Consider the following 20,361-nt stretch of genomic DNA (forward strand, 5'->3'; position numbering starts at 1 on the left):
GGGTCGGAAGCGGGCGGGAGTGGGCGGGGCCCTAGGAGTAGAACCAGGATACTCATTGGGGCTTGGAGAGGCAGGCCGGCGCCCATTGGTCGGGGGAACCATGATGGGCAACGGGAGGGGTGGGCCCCTTCTGGAAGGTTCTGAGACCGGGTATAAGAGACAGGGTGGCGGGCGGATACCGGTCTCATTGAACGCGGCGCTACCTTTTGGGGTTTTTGTTTTACGTGCCAGGCTTCCGCTAAGGTAAGTCTTCTGTTCTTAATGACTTTACAGAATTGCTAATTAAGCAAGTAGATCTGGGCCTAAGCTGGGTGTATAGTCGAGCCCTTAGCTTACGATGTATGAGGTAATTCTTCTGGGTACCTTAATTTTACCCGACGCGGGGGGCGACTGCGGCTTCCGCTGCAGTAGGGGGGGAAGGAAGGGCAAATGCAGGCCGGCAGAGGCTCCTGGGGCGCTGCGTGGTGGTCGTGGGAGCGCTGCTGAATCCGTTTGTCGTGCGAGCGGGACGCGGGTGGAGGACAACTAGCAGGGCCTTTGTCAGCGGCCTGCCCCCGACTTCATCATAAACTGCGCACTGGTAGCCTTAACCTTAAAGAGAAACTTTCTGGCAGAAGCCCAAGATCGGGAACTAGAAACAGGCCGCTTTCGCTCCCGGAACAGTAGGCTGTGGGGAGGGGCAGGCTCTGGCCTGTCGGAGTTGAGACCACGTGCTCAGCGGCAGTGCAGACCCTCAGGACTTAACCTCGTTAGCCCTGGGTGGTGGGTGGTTCTGCTCTTCTTGGCACGGTACCCCGAATGCGGCTTCCAAGTCCTTGTAGAAGAGGGCAAGTTTTATTTGCCAGGCTGGACAGTTCTTTGTGAAAAGCGCTGCGAGCGAGGCGAACGCTTCCAAGTGACTGATTTCAAAAGCACCGCCATTTTTTTTCCAGCAACCATGTCGAAAGGACCTGCGGTTGGCATTGATCTTGGCACCACCTACTCCTGTGTGGGTGTCTTCCAGCATGGAAAAGTGGAGATCATTGCCAATGATCAGGGGAACCGAACAACTCCGAGCTATGTCGCTTTTACTGATACCGAACGATTGATCGGTGACGCCGCGAAGAATCAAGTTGCAATGAACCCCACGAACACGGTTTTTGGTGAGCTATTTTAATCACGTGGCATGGATTTAGGGAGGGTAGGAAATCTGTTTTAAGTAATGTAGGTTTTGGTGAAGTATCTTAATGTGTGGAATGAGTTACCTGTGAATGAATACCTTTAGGGAAAAAATACGTTTGAATGGATAAATGGGGTCTCTGACTTTCCTAATATATTACGATTTGAGGTGTAGAAAATCGTGCCTTACCTCCATCGGTCAAATCCCCTTAATATAGGAACTTGGGGTTAATAAGTAAGTACCTGTAGTCGGTATTTAGAGTAATTTGTGGGTTTGGGTTTTATTGAAGATGGCAATATGACAAATTAGGGTAACTAATTTGGTCGATTTTCAGATGCGAAACGTCTGATTGGACGTAGATTTGACGATGCTGTTGTGCAGTCTGATATGAAGCATTGGCCTTTTGTGGTGGTGAATGATGCAGGCAGGCCTAAGGTCCAAGTAGAATACAAGGGCGAGACCAAGAGTTTCTATCCAGAGGAAGTATCGTCTATGGTTCTCACAAAAATGAAGGAAATTGCAGAAGCTTATCTTGGGAAGGTGAGCACCCAGTACTGCAGGGGGCAGGCAACGCCAGGCACTGCTAGTTCCCTGGTCAGACCTGCTTTGGGCTGAATAAAAGGCTGGCAAGAGGACTCAGTTATGCGCCTCTGGTGTCATCTGGGCCAGAATTGTGCTGTAAATCCTGTTGTATCTTGCTGTTAAGGTAACAGTATAAATTTTGTTTATTTCCAGACTGTGACCAATGCTGTTGTCACGGTGCCAGCTTATTTTAATGACTCTCAGCGTCAGGCCACCAAAGATGCCGGTACCATTGCCGGCCTCAATGTACTTAGAATCATCAACGAACCAACTGCTGCTGCTATTGCTTACGGCTTAGACAAAAAGGTATGTAGTGGCTGTGATGCCAGTTGGAGTTATTGTAAGATTAGTTTTATGAGCATTCAGCAGATTAGGTAATGAGATTAATTAAAGTTTTATCTAATGGCAGGTTGGTGCTGAAAGAAACGTGCTGATCTTTGATTTAGGAGGTGGCACTTTTGATGTGTCTATTCTCACCATTGAAGATGGAATTTTCGAGGTCAAATCAACAGCTGGAGACACCCACTTAGGTGGAGAAGACTTTGACAACCGAATGGTCAATCATTTTATTGCAGAGTTTAAGCGCAAACATAAGAAAGACATCAGTGAGAATAAGAGAGCTGTCCGCCGCCTCCGTACTGCCTGTGAAAGAGCTAAGCGTACCCTCTCTTCCAGCACCCAGGCCAGTATTGAGATTGATTCTCTGTATGAAGGAATCGACTTCTATACCTCTATAACCCGTGCCCGGTTTGAAGAATTGAATGCTGACCTGTTCCGTGGCACTTTGGACCCTGTGGAGAAGGCCCTCAGGGATGCCAAGCTCGACAAGTCACAGATCCATGATATTGTCCTTGTGGGCGGTTCTACTCGCATTCCTAAAATTCAGAAACTTCTCCAGGATTTCTTCAATGGGAAAGAACTAAACAAGAGCATCAACCCTGATGAGGCTGTTGCTTATGGTGCAGGTAACAATTACAATCTTGTAACTTGAATAACTGAATTGACAGACTCCCAAAGCAAACCAGCTCGCTGTGATGATTTGTTCCTAAACATTCGTAGTTTCCACCAAAAGCTTGGCTAATGATGGTCCAAACTTCCTTGGATGTCTGAGCGATTTTGGGTGAATGAGTGAGATAGATGGGTTATTGCACTGCAGTTTTCTAACCTCAGTATTTTATATCTAGCTGTCCAGGCAGCCATCTTATCTGGAGACAAATCTGAAAATGTTCAAGATTTGCTGCTGTTGGATGTCACTCCTCTTTCCCTTGGTATTGAAACTGCTGGTGGAGTCATGACTGTTCTCATCAAGCGCAACACCACCATTCCCACGAAGCAGACGCAGACCTTCACTACCTATTCTGACAACCAGCCTGGTGTGCTCATTCAGGTATTTATTCCATATTATCTCAAAACTGGGGAAGACTTGTTTAGCTGTGATGATGGATTCCAAAACCATTCGTAGTTTCCACTAGAAGTCTTTAAGACTTATGTTGGCATATTTCTTTCCTTGGATGTCTGAGCGACCAGCATTCCCTAACTTTGAGCTTAAGGCTGGCACTGGCATAGAGGCCTGGAATTTGTAGTAATTTTTGCTGTTCCCTCTTAAGGTTTATGAAGGTGAGCGTGCCATGACCAAGGATAACAATCTGCTTGGCAAGTTTGAACTCACTGGAATACCTCCTGCCCCCCGTGGTGTACCTCAGATTGAAGTCACTTTTGACATTGATGCCAATGGCATCCTCAATGTGTCTGCTGTGGATAAGAGCACAGGAAAAGAGAACAAGATCACCATCACTAATGACAAGGGTAAGCTTTGGCCAGAATAGAAAGTATCTGGCTGATGGTTTAAAGGACTTTGACTTAAGGCACTGATTTTTTTTTTTTATCTCCGTAGGTCGTTTGAGCAAAGAAGACATTGAACGCATGGTCCAGGAAGCTGAGAAGTACAAGGCTGAAGATGAGAAGCAGAGGGACAAGGTGTCTTCCAAGAATTCACTTGAATCTTATGCATTTAACATGAAGGCAACAGTTGAGGATGAGAAACTTCAAGGCAAGATCAATGATGAAGACAAACAGAAGATTCTTGACAAATGTAATGAAATCATTAATTGGCTTGATAAAAATCAGGTATGTAATTTCTAGCAGACATATAATGGCAGGGATATAGGGGTGGGTAGAATATCAGCAAAGTTCAAGCTAGACTATTAACTTCAAAGGGTCACAATGATGAATTGTCCAAACATTCGCAGTTTCCACCAGAATTTTACTTGTGTTGGCACATTAGCTTCCTTGGATGTCTGAGTGACCAAGACTGTAGAGTAGCCATGAATTTCAATGTGGTACTATTATTTATTACCTTAACCCACTTGATATAAGTTCTTAAAAAGGCTCTCTCATGCATGCTTTCTAGGGAACTTGCCAGATGTCCAGGGAAAACTCATTAATGAAGCATTTTTCTCCTTCCACAGACTGCAGAGAAGGAAGAATTTGAACATCAGCAGAAGGAGCTGGAGAAGGTCTGCAACCCCATAATTACCAAGCTGTACCAGAGTGCAGGAGGCATGCCAGGAGGAATGCCTGGGGGCTTCCCTGGTGGTGGAGCACCTCCTTCTGGTGGTGCGTCTTCTGGACCCACCATTGAAGAGGTTGATTAAATTCAATTGGCACACATACTTCAGCATTGTTCCACAATAAAAAATTGAAGGACCTAAATTTGCAGCACATTCTGTAGCAGTTCAGCTGCTATACAAAATTCCTGGGCATTCTTAATACTTGACTACGGAATATGTGCACAGGGAAAGGATGTAACATTGCACTTTATTAGTACTGTATTGTAAGTGGAAAATGCAATGTCTTAAATAAAACTATTTAAAATTGGCACAATACAATTGTATGATTCTATGTTTAAAAGGTTGGCAGCAACAGGCAGCATTTGGTTTTTTTGGGTTGGAATGCCTGCCTGGTCTGAGTCACAGGACAGTGAAGAGATTAACAAAAGCTACAGGTATGTAGCATATACATTGTTCTCAACCTAAGCCAGTTAACCTAAGAATACATTGTTAAAGGTTAAGCTGGGTGGAAGGTTATTGGAATGTGTAGCTCTCAGTGAATTCAAATGGAAGGAGAAGGTAATCGGGTCTTGAACACCAAACCAATTTGAAGAATGTGAAGTAGCTGGTCAAACTTCACTGAAAATATGGCAGGCTTCCAAGTCAGCTAGTATAATCAAATTTTGAGAGTGCAGAGGTCATTTCTTCAAAGGGACTATTGTCACTTGGGAGATGTGATGGAGAATGGTCCTCATAAGGAGCTTTAGCAGTGCAGATTCAGTGAGGCTGAATGGTAGCATTACCCAGTGGCAGCTAACAGTTTGAAGAGAATGGCATTATTTATCTTACATGTTGCGCATTCATCGTTAGGTCATTTAATCACCTAACAGTCTAGCTCCTATAAGTTTAAAGCACCAGGCTGCTTTAGGAGTGAAGGCCCATTTTCTTGGTTCTTTGCCGGCTTGCTTACGGGTGTGACATTTGATCAGAACCAAATGAGTTGACTACGAAACTCAAGCCTGAGGTCTGAATCGCAAATGTCCTTTTCACTGCCTTGAAGGCAGGGAATTGAATTAGAGTTCATTGCTAAATTTGTTCAGTAGCTTGATGTTAGCCTGCCACCTGGTGGTCTGAATTGTGGCAGTGTTTTGGTAAACCCCATGGCAGAATACCCTGCCTCCTGCAGAATTGGTTTTTGAGTGGCCTGACGAAATTATATAGTTGAATAGCAACGCTACCCAGTAACTCAAAAAGACAGTGGCGCCGTTTGGTGGGCACTGCCAAGAAAGTGTGTTACCTGAAGGCCGTAAATTTTTTCCCACTGAAAGGGTTTTCCTTGAAAAGGGTTATAACACCAGTGTAAGTACCTTTGTCTTGGTCAACATTTTAACATTTGGGGTCTTCCCATGAATTATAGCACCAGGCATGGACTTTGGAGGACGAGTGAGAAATAAGCAGTCTAGCTGATGGAAAGTTTCAATGGTAGCTACTGAATTCTCAAATCTATGAAGTTAGTGAAACTTGGATAACTTGGACTGAAATGTCTGTCTTACACACATAGGAAAAACTACATTGCTGGACCTGTGTAGCAATGGGGAGGGTGGGCGTTTACACCTTGCTAGATTTTCTTCAGTACTCCTGGTGAGGATAAAATGTCAAGGCTGAGTAATTCCAAAACTTCACAGCCGGCGTAGAGAACCCAGGCATTCAAATTCTGGTAAACTTAAACCTGGACTTCTACTACACAGGAAAATTAAGTACTTTGTGAACAGATAAATCCATTCAGTATAATGCAAGTAATACAAACCATTCCAATTCATACTCTGGAGTTTTTTTTTAGAAATTGGAAGTTTTGTAAAAACTGCTCACACGTGCAGTATGTGCTTAATAACTTGGTCCCACGAGATCATCTGAAATTCCCTGTTTAGGTTCACTGTCACCTCCTTAGTACTTTTTTTTTTTAGGTATTTACATTTGGAAGTGGAAGTCAGGTAGTTGGGGATCCCAGCAACTCATATTAATTTTGTTTTTCTGTTCCAGCTGCAGGCTAGGACTAAGTTGAGGGGATACTAAAACTAGTAAGATGTGTTCCATCCTCAAATGCCTGCAGGAACCACAGGTGAGATGAATTGAGGACAATTGCAAAGTCACATTAGAAAGTGAAATAGCTTTATGATGGTGGTGGAAAACCCTGAAAAAAGTATTGTAAATTAGTTGCTTGTTAGCTTAAATAAAAGAAGAAAAGGGAGAGTCTACCACTTCAATTTGGAGTTGATGGATGGCTTTTGCTTCCCCATCAACTTTATAATAGAAGAATGGTCGGATGACCTGGTTGTGCATTCATAAGTCTGCAAACAACAAAAACAGGGTGGCAAAAGCAATCTCATTTTTGCATGAATTATTGTAAGGAAGCTGTTGTAAGAAATGACATAACCTACACAGCAGTCTCATTTTGCGCAGTGGTTTGGGAAAGGATACAAAAAAATTCACTTGTCAGTTACTGATCCAATTTTGAGTTATGTGCTGATTTTTGCTGAATTTACCAGGCAGCAACATGATTAGGTGTGTGTATGTTTTAAATATGATTGTCTTAAAATGTACTTTTATTAATGTGGTTCTCAGGTTTTTACTCAACAGTAACTATTACATTTTTGTACAAGAAGGGAATAAGCTTTCTGTTCAAAGCCACAGCATTCAAATTATTCCCAGGTGTCACACTTAATGTACTTAAAATGTTAAAAAAAAAAAAAGTAGAATGGCTGCAAACAATCCCTTGCACAAACAAAATTTATTGAATGCTTGTAATATCTCAGACCCTGTGCTCCCATAAGAAAAGTGGACTTTTCGATTCTAGGAAAAAAAATAAGTAATTGGTAGGAAATAAATAGAAAAGGTTGAGTTTTTTCATTTGTCTGTATACTGGTGTAAGGACATGTTTGTCCACTAGATGGCAGTAGCTATTTATAAAATGACTACTGGTGTAGCTGGGGGAAGCTGCTGGAATGTTTTTGTTAAGGTCTGGGCTTTTTGTTTTGCAACTGCCTAGCTGGAAACACAGCAAAATATCCACGTTCACATTTTCCAGGCAAAACATTCCCAGCTGGGCAAAGGCCATACTGGCGGGTATGATGAGTAGAAGCCTCAAGGTACTTATGGGGCGAGATGGGCTACAGCCAGAGTTTTGGAACATAGGTGGTTAAAAATATATTAATGGAAAGACAAATAGCCTTTCCTGACCTACTTGTGTTTTAAGTCTCAGTGTCATTTCCCTTACCCACCCCTGAGGGTCTACTTCTGAGACTGATGTCACTCATGTGAATGCTTGACCTGAGAATGCAGGCACATCCACACACCAGTATCTTCCACATGTTTGGCATATTATAAGTACATAGTCACCAAATAGATGAATGAATGAAAAGGGGTGGAGCGGGCACACAAGAAGGGTAGTGGTAGGATGGGCTCCCTTTGGGTATGGTCGTGATCATGACTCCAGAGATGGGTGAGAGTGTCTAGCAGGATGATCTCAGGATCTCTGCTACAGTTGGGCCTTGCAGAGTTGGGGGGCCATTAGGGTTACATAAGATGAGGAGGTGATTTCCTGGAGCACCTATGGCCAAATATAATTTGGCAATAACAGCACTGCTGAAATCTTTATGAGGCTAAAGGATCATCACCTGATGTCTCTGGATTGCCTCTGGGGTCTGGAAGTTAGTGGGGTGAGCCAAGGCAGTGCAGCTTTGCACTTGAGAGGTCAGTGGGACAGGACCTGTCTGGAGCAATGGAGGCCTGTCCTAGGAAGCCAGGTCACAGCAAAGGATATTCCAAGAATGCAGCCAGTCCCAGAGTCTTATGAGACTGCAAATCTTGTATATGTTAGGCAGGGGGTACATAGATAGGATACAAAAAGCACAAACGACAAAAAATGAGATAAATTGGCCTTCATAAAAATGAAAAACTTTGGTGCTTCAAAGGACACCATCAAGAAAGTGGAAAAAAAGTAATTAGAGAAAATATTTGCAAACCTTACGTCTGATAAGGAATTCATATGTAGGACATATAAAGAACTCTTAGATTCAATATTGAAAAGGACAGATAACCCAATTTTTTAAATGAGTATTTCTCCAAAGAAGAGCTATAAATGGCCAATAAGCACATGAAAAGATGCTCACCATCATTAGCCATCCAGCAAAATACAACTTAAAACCACAATGAAATATCACTTCACATCCACTAGGATAGTTATTATTTAAAAAATGAAAAATAACAAGTGTTGGTGAGGATGTGGAGAAATAGAAACCCTTGTTCAATGTTGGGTAGAATGTAAACTCATACACCTGTTGTGGGAAAGAGTTTGGTGTTTCCTAAGGAAGTTAAACATAGGATTTATAATATGACACAGCAATTCCAATTCTATACATATATATTCACATGACCTGAAAATATGCCCTCACAGAATCTTGTATATGAACATTCATAGCAGTAATACTCATTAATAACCAAAAAACGGCTATAACTCAAATGTCCATCTGCTGATAAATGGATGAATGAAATGTGCTATATACATGCAATGGAACATTATTCAGCAATAAAAAGGAATGAAATACTGACTCATGATACAACATGAATAAACCTTGAAAACATGTTTTATAAAAAAAGCCAGTCACAAAAGATCACATATTGTATGATTACATCTGTATGAAACATTCAGTATAGGCAAATCTTTTCGAACAGACAGCAAGTAGACTGGTGGTTGCCTAGGGCTGGTGGAGGAGAAAGGGAGCTGACAGCGAATGGGTGTAAGGATGTGTTTGGGGGTAATGAAAATGTTCTAAAGTTGATTGTGATGGTTACACAATTCTGTGAATGTACTAGAAAATGTTGATTGTGCACTTTTAATGGGTGAATTGTGCAATATGTGAATTGTGTCTCAATAAGTATCTCAGTAAAGCTGTTTATATTTTTTAAACTAAGGAATGGAAAGAGGTTGCAGATCTGGCTTCCCACAATGAGTGTGTGTGTGTGTGTGTGTGTGTATGCACATGCACATGAGTGTGCTGGTAATTGGGAAGATGGGCCAAGAGGAACAATAGAAATCTAAGAAGGAATTGAGTAACCCTGCCTGGACTGTTGTTTCCTAATCTCTAGACTTCAGTTAGAGGCATCATGAATTCTCAAACCAGGTGAATGCAAGTCCCACACCCAGGCATTGAAAAAAATCCTGCCTGGACTGTTGTTTCCTAATCTCTAGACTTCAGTTAGAGGCATCATGAATTCTCAAACCAGGTGAATGCAAGTCCCACACCCAGGCATTGAAAAAAAATTAGGCTGGACTAAAAAGAACGCAGGCTGCAAGCAAGTAACCACTTAAAAAAGCTGCTGGAAAAATTCCTCAAAAGCTTTTCCATTGTTTGTTGACTTAGTATTTCTCTAAGAGACCTGCTCTGCCCTTTAGCAGGTATGTAGCCTTAAGCAAATAAGTCTGTCTGAAGTTCAGAATCTTTACCTGGGAAATAGGGAGGATAATACTCAACCTTTCCATTTGCTTTGACAGTTAATGAACCAGTATATGCAAAGCATCTAGTTCTGTACCTGAGTCATAGAAGTGATCAGTGAGTATATAATTAATCACATCCCCTCTTATCACTGTGGTGGCATACCCTCTCTTGCTCCTGCACAAAACCAGAAAGTAAGCCCCAGACCAAATGCAAATACCTGTTCTTCGGTGGGACCCACAACAAGGCCTTCTAATTACAGTCGCACCCACCACAGGCCGCCTGCTGTGGGCACTGCTCCCCTCCCTCTCTCCCTCTACCAGCTCATGGTCCCTCCAGATTCCCAAACAATGTCTAATTCTATTATTCCCAGTGATTTCCCCGTGGGCAGCAGTTTATTCCTGTCATCAAGTCTCTGATGAAATCTTTAGCTATGAAATGTTTAGTGCAATCCCAACAAATCGTGTATAGTGTTAACATGTCACAGGCTGCCTGCGGCCTGCATTAGGTAGTAATTTAGAGGCGAGAGGAGTGGTAATATAGAGCTGGGCTTCTTTTGTGAGCTCGCATTAATGCTCCAGCCTCCGATGTCAATTGACAGCCCATCGATTTGGGCTAATAGTGCATGGAGGGGGCCGAATTGGGGCGAGATAGGGAATAAAGGATATCGACAGTCAGTCACCAGGATCCAGGCAGCTTTTAATCTATTATTGCCCTCCTTTAATGCAACTTCAATGTCAACTGCATTTACTCCACCGGCTCTGCCTGCTGCGCCCAACTGGGACGCCAGTGGGATGCCGCCCCCAGAGTGGCCCAAAGTTCCCTGTATTGATTCTTTGATGCTCTGGGGTGTGAATTATAATTATTTCATTAAGCCCTTTAATGGGTATCAACTATGAACCTTCCCCAGCCCAGGCTGGGGTGACCAGGGCGAGGTTCACATCATTATGCTGCGTTCATCTCGTTGCCACCACCCGTCCTCTCTCAACCCTCATTTTTTTCCTCCTATTATCGCGTCTGTGGTTTTAGTGGGAAGCTGGTCGATCTACTCCCAGAGAGGACTTGGGAAGGGGAATTGGCTAATTTGGGGAGACTGGAGGAGAGGCTATAGTTGAGCAGATGGCAGTGTTGGCTCTTCAGACAAAGGGACTAGCTAATCACTCAGAGCGGCTGTGCCCAGTTCTACTCTGTGCTGAGAGCTGACACTGGAGGCCTGGGGGTGAAGTGTGAGATCTTACAGCAACTTTCTCATGTGGCTTTGAGTCCTACCATAGGAATATTCCATCCTCATGTAAGTCATTCATCATTGGGCTAGGAGTTGTAGATACATAGGAGTGCAAAGCACTTTCTCAAAGAACTTAAACTCTACTGAGGGGGAAGGGGATTCAGAAGTAAATGTATAGCAACAAGACACTGGTGAGTGTTGAGAATGGGCAAAGTAAGGGAATTATGGCACCCCACGGAGGGCCACTTGACTCAGGTTTGGGGGTCAAGGAGGTTACCTGGAGGAACAGATGCCTAAGCTGAGCCTGAGGAATGGGTAGGCAGTAGCCAGATGAAAGAAAGGAAGGGCAAACTAATCAGAGAGAACAGCCTATTTAAAAGGCCTGCAGGTGAAAGAGAAAAGTCACATACATTTGTGGAGTTTCAGGTGTTTGAGCAAGGCTAAGACTTTGTATGAGGTAAGGAAAGTGCCCCTTCCAAGTGTGTCTTCTTACCCCCCTCCCATTGCTGATACATTTCATCAGGAGTTTAAGAAAGTTCTAAAAGAGTCCCAAGTGGCATTTTGCATCATTTCATTTCTGTGAACACAATGGTGAGAGTCAACATCCTTGATTGTTTCCAATCTTAGGAGGAAAGCATTTAATATTCCACCAGTAAGTATGTTTTTGCTTTAGTCTTTACAAAATGCCTTTCAACAAATTTGAGTTTTAGTATAATGCGCATATTAAAGTGTATTTGTTGAGAATGCCAACCTATCCATGACAAAACTGCCAGCAAAGACAGGATGAAGGAAGAGCAGGATTCATGCAAGTAAACATAGAAATTCAAGACTTTGAATTAGTTTTACCTTGGTATCTTCTATAGCTCAGGGTTTTTGCATGTGGTAATTACTTTAAGAGCATCTATTGAACTGAATTCATTAGAATGGATACATAAAGAGATAAATGGGTTTAAAGGAAATGCCTGAAACTGAAGTAGTAAGAAGTGTTGCAAGATGTAACCATCAGAGAGAGCCTACAAAGAATGGGCCTAGACAGAGCCAAGGGAAAATAAAATTTTCAGGATGGGATTTGTGGGTCTGGAATCCTGGTCATCTATTCATTTTTCAAAAGCTAGTTGAAATATTCCCTATCTCAGCCTTCATAAAATTGGAAAGAGTTAGGGCTTTGCTCCGGGTTAGGTTTTGGCTCAAGGGAATGTTGCAGTTGGTTTGATCATTTATCCAGACCACTAAAACCTTCTCCATATCAGCAATAAAACTGTTTCACTTTCTTATCATTCATGTGTTCACTGGAATAGCACTTTTAATTTCCTTCAGGAACTTTTCCTCTGCATTCACAACTTGGTTGTTTGATGCAAGAGGCCTAGCTTTCAGCCTGTCAGCTTTCAGCATGCCTTTCTCACCAAGTTTAATCATTTCTAGTTTTTGGTTTAAAGTAAGCGATGTGGACTCTTCCTTTCACTTGAACACTTAGAGGCTATTTTAGGGTTATTAATTGACCTAGTTTCAATATAGTTTCTCAGAGAATAGGGAAGCATGAGAAAAGGGAGAGAGATGGGAGATGGTACTACCAAACAATTGCAATACCTATTCGACCAGTTTTTAAAGGACATTCCCTCCACTGAAATTCCTAGTGTGAATTCTGGTTTCCTAACTGGACCGACCCTGGCATCATTACTCTCAGGAAAGTTTTTATAACAGCCAGTTATACTGGTTAAAAACTAAACATACAATTTGGGAGATTACAGGGACTTCATCTCTAAAAGCATAGGATTCAGAATTTGTAGACTTCAAAGTATCCTGAGAAATCATCTATTGCACTCCGTTAATTGTTCTGCATCACAGACTGTAGAGCAAATTCGATGGTGGGGTCAGGTTTGGGGCTGCACACCTAAACTCTCAGTGCTTTAAGCCCAGTTGAGTAGGACCGTCATGTTGGACGTTCAGTTCAGGATATCCTCCTATTTCACACCTTTCATTTCGTGACCAACACCCCATAATGTTATTGCGGCCACAGTAGAGGATGCTTCTGGGTTCTACTGAGCATGCTAATTGAAATCCCAGGCTCTGGGCATGTCAAGAAGTGGTCTGACTAGCCCATTTGGGTTTGCTGCAGAGTCAAACATGGCAGGTGTGTGTGTTTATGTGTGTGTGTCTGCAAATAGGAAGGGGTTACATTAGATTATTTCCACCTTCCCTTCAGACCCCCTCCCACCCATCCCCACCCCACCCAGGGACCTAACCCCAAGCACAGGCATATCTCTCCTCTCTGGGGGGAGACAGTGGGTGCTATACATTCATCTCCCCACCTTTTCATTTGTAGCAACCAGCCTCCGGTTGTTGGACAGCCACAGCTTAATTTGAACAATTGGGCTCTGGTTTCCCAAGGAAAACAAACGGGGCCGCCTCAGACATCCATCAGTATTGTTTTCAGTCCCCTGACAGCTGCTCACTCCAGGCTGGCTCAACCTGCACTGACCTCATCTTCTCGCACAGAGCAGAGGAGGATTTGGAAAAAATTAGTTATATTAGTGACTCCCTGAAACACTCCGTTTACTTGTGATATGACAAATATTTCAGCCATTAGGATCTCTCTGTCTGTTATCATCTTAAATGCACTCACTTATATTCCAAATCACTTCTTAATTTAAAAGCCTATTTGTTGAGATTGTCACAGGCCCAGGGAAAAGGAGAGATAGACACTCAGCTTTGGCTGGAATAGAATCAGTCTTGGAACTTTGATTGAATCTTTCTTCCCAAGACTTTATGCTCAGTCAGGTACAATCCAAACACTTAGGAAGCAACAGACTTAAAGGGAAAGCCACAGTGTAGAGATTTGTGTGCTCTGCTCTTGAAGTGGCAGTGTGGCCTGTTGACTTTGGGCAATTCACATTATGAATCTGTGTAACAGATTCTGAGGCTACTAAAATGAGTGAACCATATCCCTGTGCTCGAAGCTGTTCTCAGGGTTGTTTTAATAATAAATCTTTTTAAAGCACTTACTGTTTGCCTGCATTATGTTAAGTACCACACATCCTTCTTTCATTTAGTCATCATCATCCTGTGAGTTAGGAACTAGATTTTATTCCCATTTACCAACAAGGAAACAGTGGCTTAAGGAGAGACTTTTTATAAAAAAAATGTCCATCTCATGTAGTTTCTAAAAGGCAGAGCTAGGATTTAAACTCTTGTGTATCTGATTCTTTGATTCTTAATATTTAACACTGTGCAGTGCTGTCTCCCCAGATGAAATTTCCTTTAGCAGAATTTGTAAATACAAAGTCCCCAGAATAGCCCATGTTCAACAGACATGTGTATTGCACGATCAAGTTATTGAAATGCTATTGGATATATAACAGGACAAAATTACTCTCAGGATAAAAGAGGTGGGAGGACTGATAGAATTCATCCTTTCTAGCATCACTGCCTAGCTAATACACCAAACCCTGTTATTTAGTTTATTTTATACTTCTTGTTTTTCTTTGTTTAGCTCTTTTCTTCTTCTTGATGTTTTGGTAAATTTTTTGAAAAGTTTTTCAGTTGTGCTAAAGGGAAAGTAAAAGAATGAAAAAGAAGAAGGAAGAGGAGGAACAAGAGGTCATCTTACCTGGTCTGGGATTTTGGAGGTTAGAAGCAGGGATAGCAAACTCCAATGTAGAGGTGACAGGAGATGTCAACTTGGGTGTCTCCTACAACCCTGTCTGTGCTGAGTGACTCTGCTTCTCACCTCCCTGCCATAGCTGGTGGGTTCAGAAGTACTGGATTCAAACTTAGCAGTCTTGGAGCCAAGAGACCTAAATAGCAGGCTGTAGAGCGGTCCTGTTAATGACAACTCAGATATTTCCAAAACTCCTGCTGCTATGTGTCCCTATAGCAGCTTTCTATTTCTGTGTAACAACCTCAAAATGTAGTGGCTTAAAACCGTTTCTTATTGCTCCTGATTGTGCGAGTTGGTTGGGCAGTTCTTCCTGCTCAGATGTTGCAAAACATAACTTCCATGGCATTCTGTTCTTCAGAGCCTAGCCTGTCTCCAGGCCAGTCCAGATTCAAGAAGTATAGAAACAGATTTTACTTCTTGATTGTGGCCAGAGGTTGGACTTCGGTGAACTAAAAATAGACACAAGTTATTTGTGGCCTTACCCATTAAGAGGTGGAATCAGTTCCCTCAACCCTTGAATCTGGGCTGGCCTCGTGATGTTCTTTGAATGTGACAGAAGTGATGTGCAGCTTCCAAGACAGACCTTGCAGCTTCCACTCTCGCCCTCTTGGAAGGCTTCCCAATGCCATGTGAGAAAGCCCAGTTCAGCCTCCTTGAGGATAAAAGACCATAAGGGAGAGAGAGGACCAGTCTTCCCAGCCTTGCCAGCTGGGCCCAGCCCCAGTCTGCCTACCAGCTGAATGCAATTCCCCAGTGAGTCCAGAGGAGACCAACAGAACAGCCTCCCAGTCAACTCACAGAATTATGAGACATATTACATTGTTGTTTTAAGCCACTGAGTTTTGTGCTGCCATAGATAACCAAAACAGCCCCCAAACTGCCCTGCTTTCTGCTCTTTCCAAAGTATGATTGTCCAGCACTTCCTTTGATTCTAACTCTCCCCCTATAAAGTCGTCTTTTCAAATCAAGTCAACTGGAGTTTATTTTGGTTGCTTGTAACTAATGCCCAGTATAAGCCACACAAGCAAAGGAAGGAAACTCAAAATATTCTGGCCCTTTTTCTTGTACCCTCTACAGACGGATACGCTCTTTCCAAAAAAGAAAGAAAAAAAAAAACAAGTGCTAAGATTCATTGCATAACAGCTATTTGTCAAGATCTTTCTTAACATTTTTAAAATTTATTCTTTATATCTTTTTTCTTACAGAAAATCGTGGTTCCTGACAACATTACTCTAACTATTTATTGGCATTATTCCACAGTATATAAAATAGTTTAAAACTAATAACGCTAATATTATTACTAATGATTAGACTACTGAATGAATTTAAATTTCTTTGCAGACCTTATTTGCCTTTATTCTTTTAAGGATATATAGTCTATTACTGTGGTCTAAAGTTACTTGAGAGAATTATTTTCTGAGTTTTTATGTCATCAAATTGAATAGATTTTTTTTATTTTTAGTAATTTTTAAAATTTAATAATATTTTGCATATATGACCCCTAAATGTTTCCAAAATACAAGTTCTATAAAGTATATTTAAAGAAATCTTGCTTCCAACTCTGTCCCTGCCAATTATCCCTCACTTTCTTCGTTTTTTATTTTTTCCAATGTTTCTTTTTTGCAAACATAAGCAAATGCACATGTGTATGTGTACACAAAAGGTGGCATTCTATATGCACATATATTTTGCATCTTGCTTTTTCCTCTTTTTTTTTTTTGGCTCTTTTCAGTTCATTGCATGAAGGAGTTACACTAGTCCAAGTTAAAAGCAGACCCCAAATGGTTACATTATACAAACTGTGAGGTTTTAAAACTTGTGACAAGGGACAGGAGGGAAATTTTCTACTCATTGCAAGGAAATCCTCAGGTAAGCTTCAGTGAGCCACAAGCACTTAAAACCCACGTACCTTCAGCTTGTGGTCCTTAGCCAGTCCAGTCTCTACAAGGAACTGACATATGTTCTTGCACTGGTCACCCTGTAGCTGAATCACCTTTCCACATTCTGGATGCTCAATTACAGTACCATTGCCGGCAAATTTCTTCTTAAATGCCTTCACTAGTTTCTTTCTATCGTAATCATCATCTATCCCCTGGACAGTGGAAAGGGTCTTCCTGCGGTTTCTGTGTTGAATTCTTATATGGATAAAACCCTCAGTTCCAGCAGGAAGCAGGTCATCACCCCTACTTGCATCAGCAAAGGGGTCGAAAGAGTGGAGGTTCTGGATAGCGGACATACGAGACCGTTCCTTTTCCTCGGTGGAAACAGCCTGCGGAAGGCGGCGGTGGGAGAAGGCAGGCAGGGGGAACTGAGTGTCTGGACGTGAGGGGCATGAAGAGGGGGAGGCTGCTGAGTCCTCGGCGGTGGCTCAGTGACTCGGAGCTGCTTTTTTCTCTTAATGTATCCTGGAGATCATTCCACACCAGCACATACAGATCTTTCTCATTAATTTTTACAGCTTCGGAGTATTCCATGGACTTGTACCTTATTCAACTAGTTACTGATAATCATTTGAATTGTTTCCAATCGTATGCAATTGCAAATAATGCTGCAGAGATTACCCTTGTGCACAAATCATTTTGTAGTTTTGCTAGTGTATCTTTGGGATAAATTTCTGCTAGCTAGATTTTTACCTACTAGGGTAAAAAAAGTCATTTTTCTGGATAGTCACAAATTCCCTTCCAATAGGGTGATGTCATTTTGAATCCACAAGTGCTTGTTTCCCCACTGCTTCATCAATAGAATATATTCTCAAACTTTGAGATTTCTGCCAATCTAATGGGTGAGAAGTTATATCTCAGTATAGTTTTATTTTGCATTGCTCTTATTATGAATGAGGTAGTGTCTCTCCTCACATGTTGGAGGACCATTTCAATTTTTTTCTTCTGCAAACTACTTGTTCAAATCTTGGCATGGACCATAAATAGATTGACTCCTTTAATCTCACGGCAACCCAATGAGGTCAAGGGTTAGAATCATTTCTCTTCAGTGTTAAGACGAAGAAACAGTGATTTAGAGAGGTTAAGTAACTTACCCAAGGTTACATAGCTAATAAATGGTTGAAGTCAAAGAGGCTGACTATTTTAGGTCTGTGGATTCTCTATGGAAAAATTCTCAGGGCTCAAACTTGGAGCTCCTGGATTTTACTATGAATAAAGGATCAGCGCACAGATTCGTATCTCTGAGAGAGACCTCCTTCAGGAGGCTCTGCCATGGCTGGGCCTTGGGGTCTGTGCTTGTATAGAGAAGGATGGTAACTGCCATGACACTTTGTAGTACCCAGCAACTGGGGCATTTTGAATCTCAACTGCAGAGGACAATGGTGAGAACTGCAACCTATTTAATTCTGTTAGAGAATCAGTGAGGTGCTTGATGAAGCCATTAACTGGGGTTCGTGTCTCCATTCTACTTATAAGACTACAGGAGGGCAAATGCTGATGGAAATTTATTGATTTCTTTTTCTGCCTTTACCGAATGGGTCAAAAACATGGTGTAACACTGCTGGTTCCAATTAAAATCACCTGTTAGCTTACAAAGGTTGGCCCTCTCCACCCTCCCCTTCCAACCCCCATTTAAAAAGGGTTTAAAAGATTTTCATTTAATTGATTTGCTGTAAAATGCCCTTTACAATTACCCAGATAAACTAGGCGTCACCTGTGGAGTAAGAGCCAATTTGAGCTGTTTATCAAGACTTTGCCTCTGGCCACTTCTCACCCTGGGATCTTGAGTCTCTGTATTGATAGCTTGCATCTGTCAACATTGGATATTTTTAGTGGACTGCAGAAAGCTTTTAGGGAGATGGGGATGGTGGGGCTGAATCTTTGAGCAGGTGAAGAAGGCATGATGGGGTTTTTATTTGAAATGAGAATTGCCCTATTGTGCTGAAAACCAGTTCAGAAAATCAGCCCTGGCCCCATATGCCTAAAAATAAACTGAGTTGGTCCCATTAAAAACCAGGCAGTGGGCCTCAAGGAAATGGAGACACGGGCGGTGGGTAAAATTGAGTAATGAAATCTTCCCAGTTTCTCTTGATTTGGTTTTCAAACAGAGCTGAGTTTAATGGTGGAAGGAAATTGGGAAGCCTCTGAAAGTGTCTGCAAGGTGATGTTTGAGTTCTTTGAGCTGATGGAGGGCAGGAGTACTGGGAGCTGCAGAGGGTGGAAAACAAAGAAAGGACATTTGTTCATTACTTGAGGCTGTGTGTTGGTTTGAAATTATTACGTACCCCCCAAAAGCATGTTTTCTTTCCTAATCCTATCTGTGGCAGACCTATTGTTTAGGATGGAAACTTTCATTGGATTGTTTCCATGGAGATGTGACATACCCAGTTGTGGGTGTGACCTTTTGATTAGATGGAGGTGTGACTCATCAATTCAAGGTGGGTATTGATTAGTTTGCTGGAGTCCTTTAAAAGGGGTAACATTTTGGAGGAAGCTCAGATGCTAGGAGAACATTTGCATGAGAGCCGAGAGAAGTGCAGCCATTCGGAGATGCTTGGAGTGCTGACAGAGAGCAGTTGTCTAGATATGAACATTGGGAGATGCAGAACCTAGTGGTCAGGGCTATGTGCTTTCCCACGAGATGCAAAGCAAGCCAGAGCCCAGAGTTTTGTCTCAGAGGAGCCAAGTGAAGGCCTTCAGATGTTTGGAGAGGAGACCACTGGCATAAGAAGCTGGAAACAATGGAACTGGGAACAAGGACCAGCAGATGCCAGTCATGTGCCTTCCCATGTGACAGATATCCGTCTTTCTTGAGTCAAGGTATCTTGCCCCGGATTCCTTAGTTTGGACATTTTTATGGCCTTAGAACTGTGAACTTGTAACTTAATAAATTCTCTTTATAAAAACCAAACCATTTCTGGTATATTGCATTTAGCAGCATTAACAAACTAAAACAGGCTGATAGAGAACTGTTTGTATTTCTGATATGATACACTTGATCATGAAAGCAATGTCCGTTCTAGTTAAAAAAAATTATGGATGAAATTGGAGCCAGAAAACAACAGACAGGTAAAGATGGAAAAGCAAATTCTGGAAAATATAGACCAGTAATATTAAAATTGATCCTGGACATAAACTGCCCTAGAATAAATTACAAAAAAAAAAGTTTTGTGAGCTTTTAAAGAAGGCAGTAGTTCACTAGAATGAAATATAATTTCCATTTTGCCTTTTATCAAGCTGGTTGATCAGGGAAGTGTTATAGACATAGCAAGTCTTGACATAACTAGATAGTTGAAGAAAACAAATACACACACATACACACACACCCCTATTATTGACACAGCATTGGTGTGGTATCTTTGTTACAATTGATGGAAGAATATTATAATATTACTGTTAACTCTAGTCCATAGTTTGCATTAGATGTATTTTTTCCCATATACCACCCTCCTATTAACATTTTGTAATAGTGACATATATATTTGTTTGAGTTCATGGAAGAACATGCTTGTATTTGTACTATTAACTGCCTTCATCATCCACAACAGGATTAACTATGTTACACTGTCCTATGTTTCATCCTTTATTTTCCTTCCAGCAACATACCTGGCTCTAAACTTCCCCTATCAATCACAATCACACATGATTCAGTGCTGTTAATCATACTCATAATAATGCTCTATCCATTTCCAAACATTTACAACTTTATTAAAAATCCTACACAAATTAAGCATCAGCTCTGCATTCCCTACCCTC

The 20,361-nt window shown here is 41.9% G+C and overlaps 1 protein-coding gene, 2 non-coding genes and 1 pseudogene across 3 annotated transcripts; 3 read left to right on the forward strand and 1 right to left on the reverse strand.

Annotated features, from left to right (window-relative positions):
• The first annotated feature begins 111 nt into the window (after nt 1-111).
• HSPA8 (heat shock protein family A (Hsp70) member 8) lies at nt 112-4,675 on the forward strand. The gene is made up of 9 exons (XM_077112625.1): nt 112-243; nt 933-1,142; nt 1,494-1,699; nt 1,895-2,047; nt 2,151-2,706; nt 2,926-3,128; nt 3,349-3,547; nt 3,636-3,868; nt 4,210-4,675. Exons 2-9 carry the CDS (start codon nt 938-940, stop codon nt 4,393-4,395), a joined length of 1,941 nt encoding a protein of 646 aa, XP_076968740.1. The 5' UTR covers nt 112-243; nt 933-937; the 3' UTR covers nt 4,396-4,675.
• Nucleotides 2,768-2,855, forward strand: LOC143645444 (small nucleolar RNA SNORD14). Its single transcript, XR_013157149.1, has one exon. It is a non-coding gene; the product is annotated as a small nucleolar RNA SNORD14 (small nucleolar RNA).
• LOC143645445 (small nucleolar RNA SNORD14) lies at nt 3,170-3,264 on the forward strand. The gene has a single exon (XR_013157150.1). It is a non-coding gene; the product is annotated as a small nucleolar RNA SNORD14 (small nucleolar RNA).
• An 11,884-nt stretch (nt 4,676-16,559) lies between the features above and the next one.
• LOC143643272 (eukaryotic translation initiation factor 1 pseudogene) lies at nt 16,560-16,901 on the reverse strand (annotated as a pseudogene).
• Between the last annotated feature and the right edge of the window lie 3,460 nt (nt 16,902-20,361).

Source organism: Tamandua tetradactyla, chromosome 8 (genome assembly GCF_023851605.1).
Source record: "Tamandua tetradactyla isolate mTamTet1 chromosome 8, mTamTet1.pri, whole genome shotgun sequence".
NCBI classification, from domain to species: domain Eukaryota; kingdom Metazoa; phylum Chordata; class Mammalia; order Pilosa; family Myrmecophagidae; genus Tamandua; species Tamandua tetradactyla.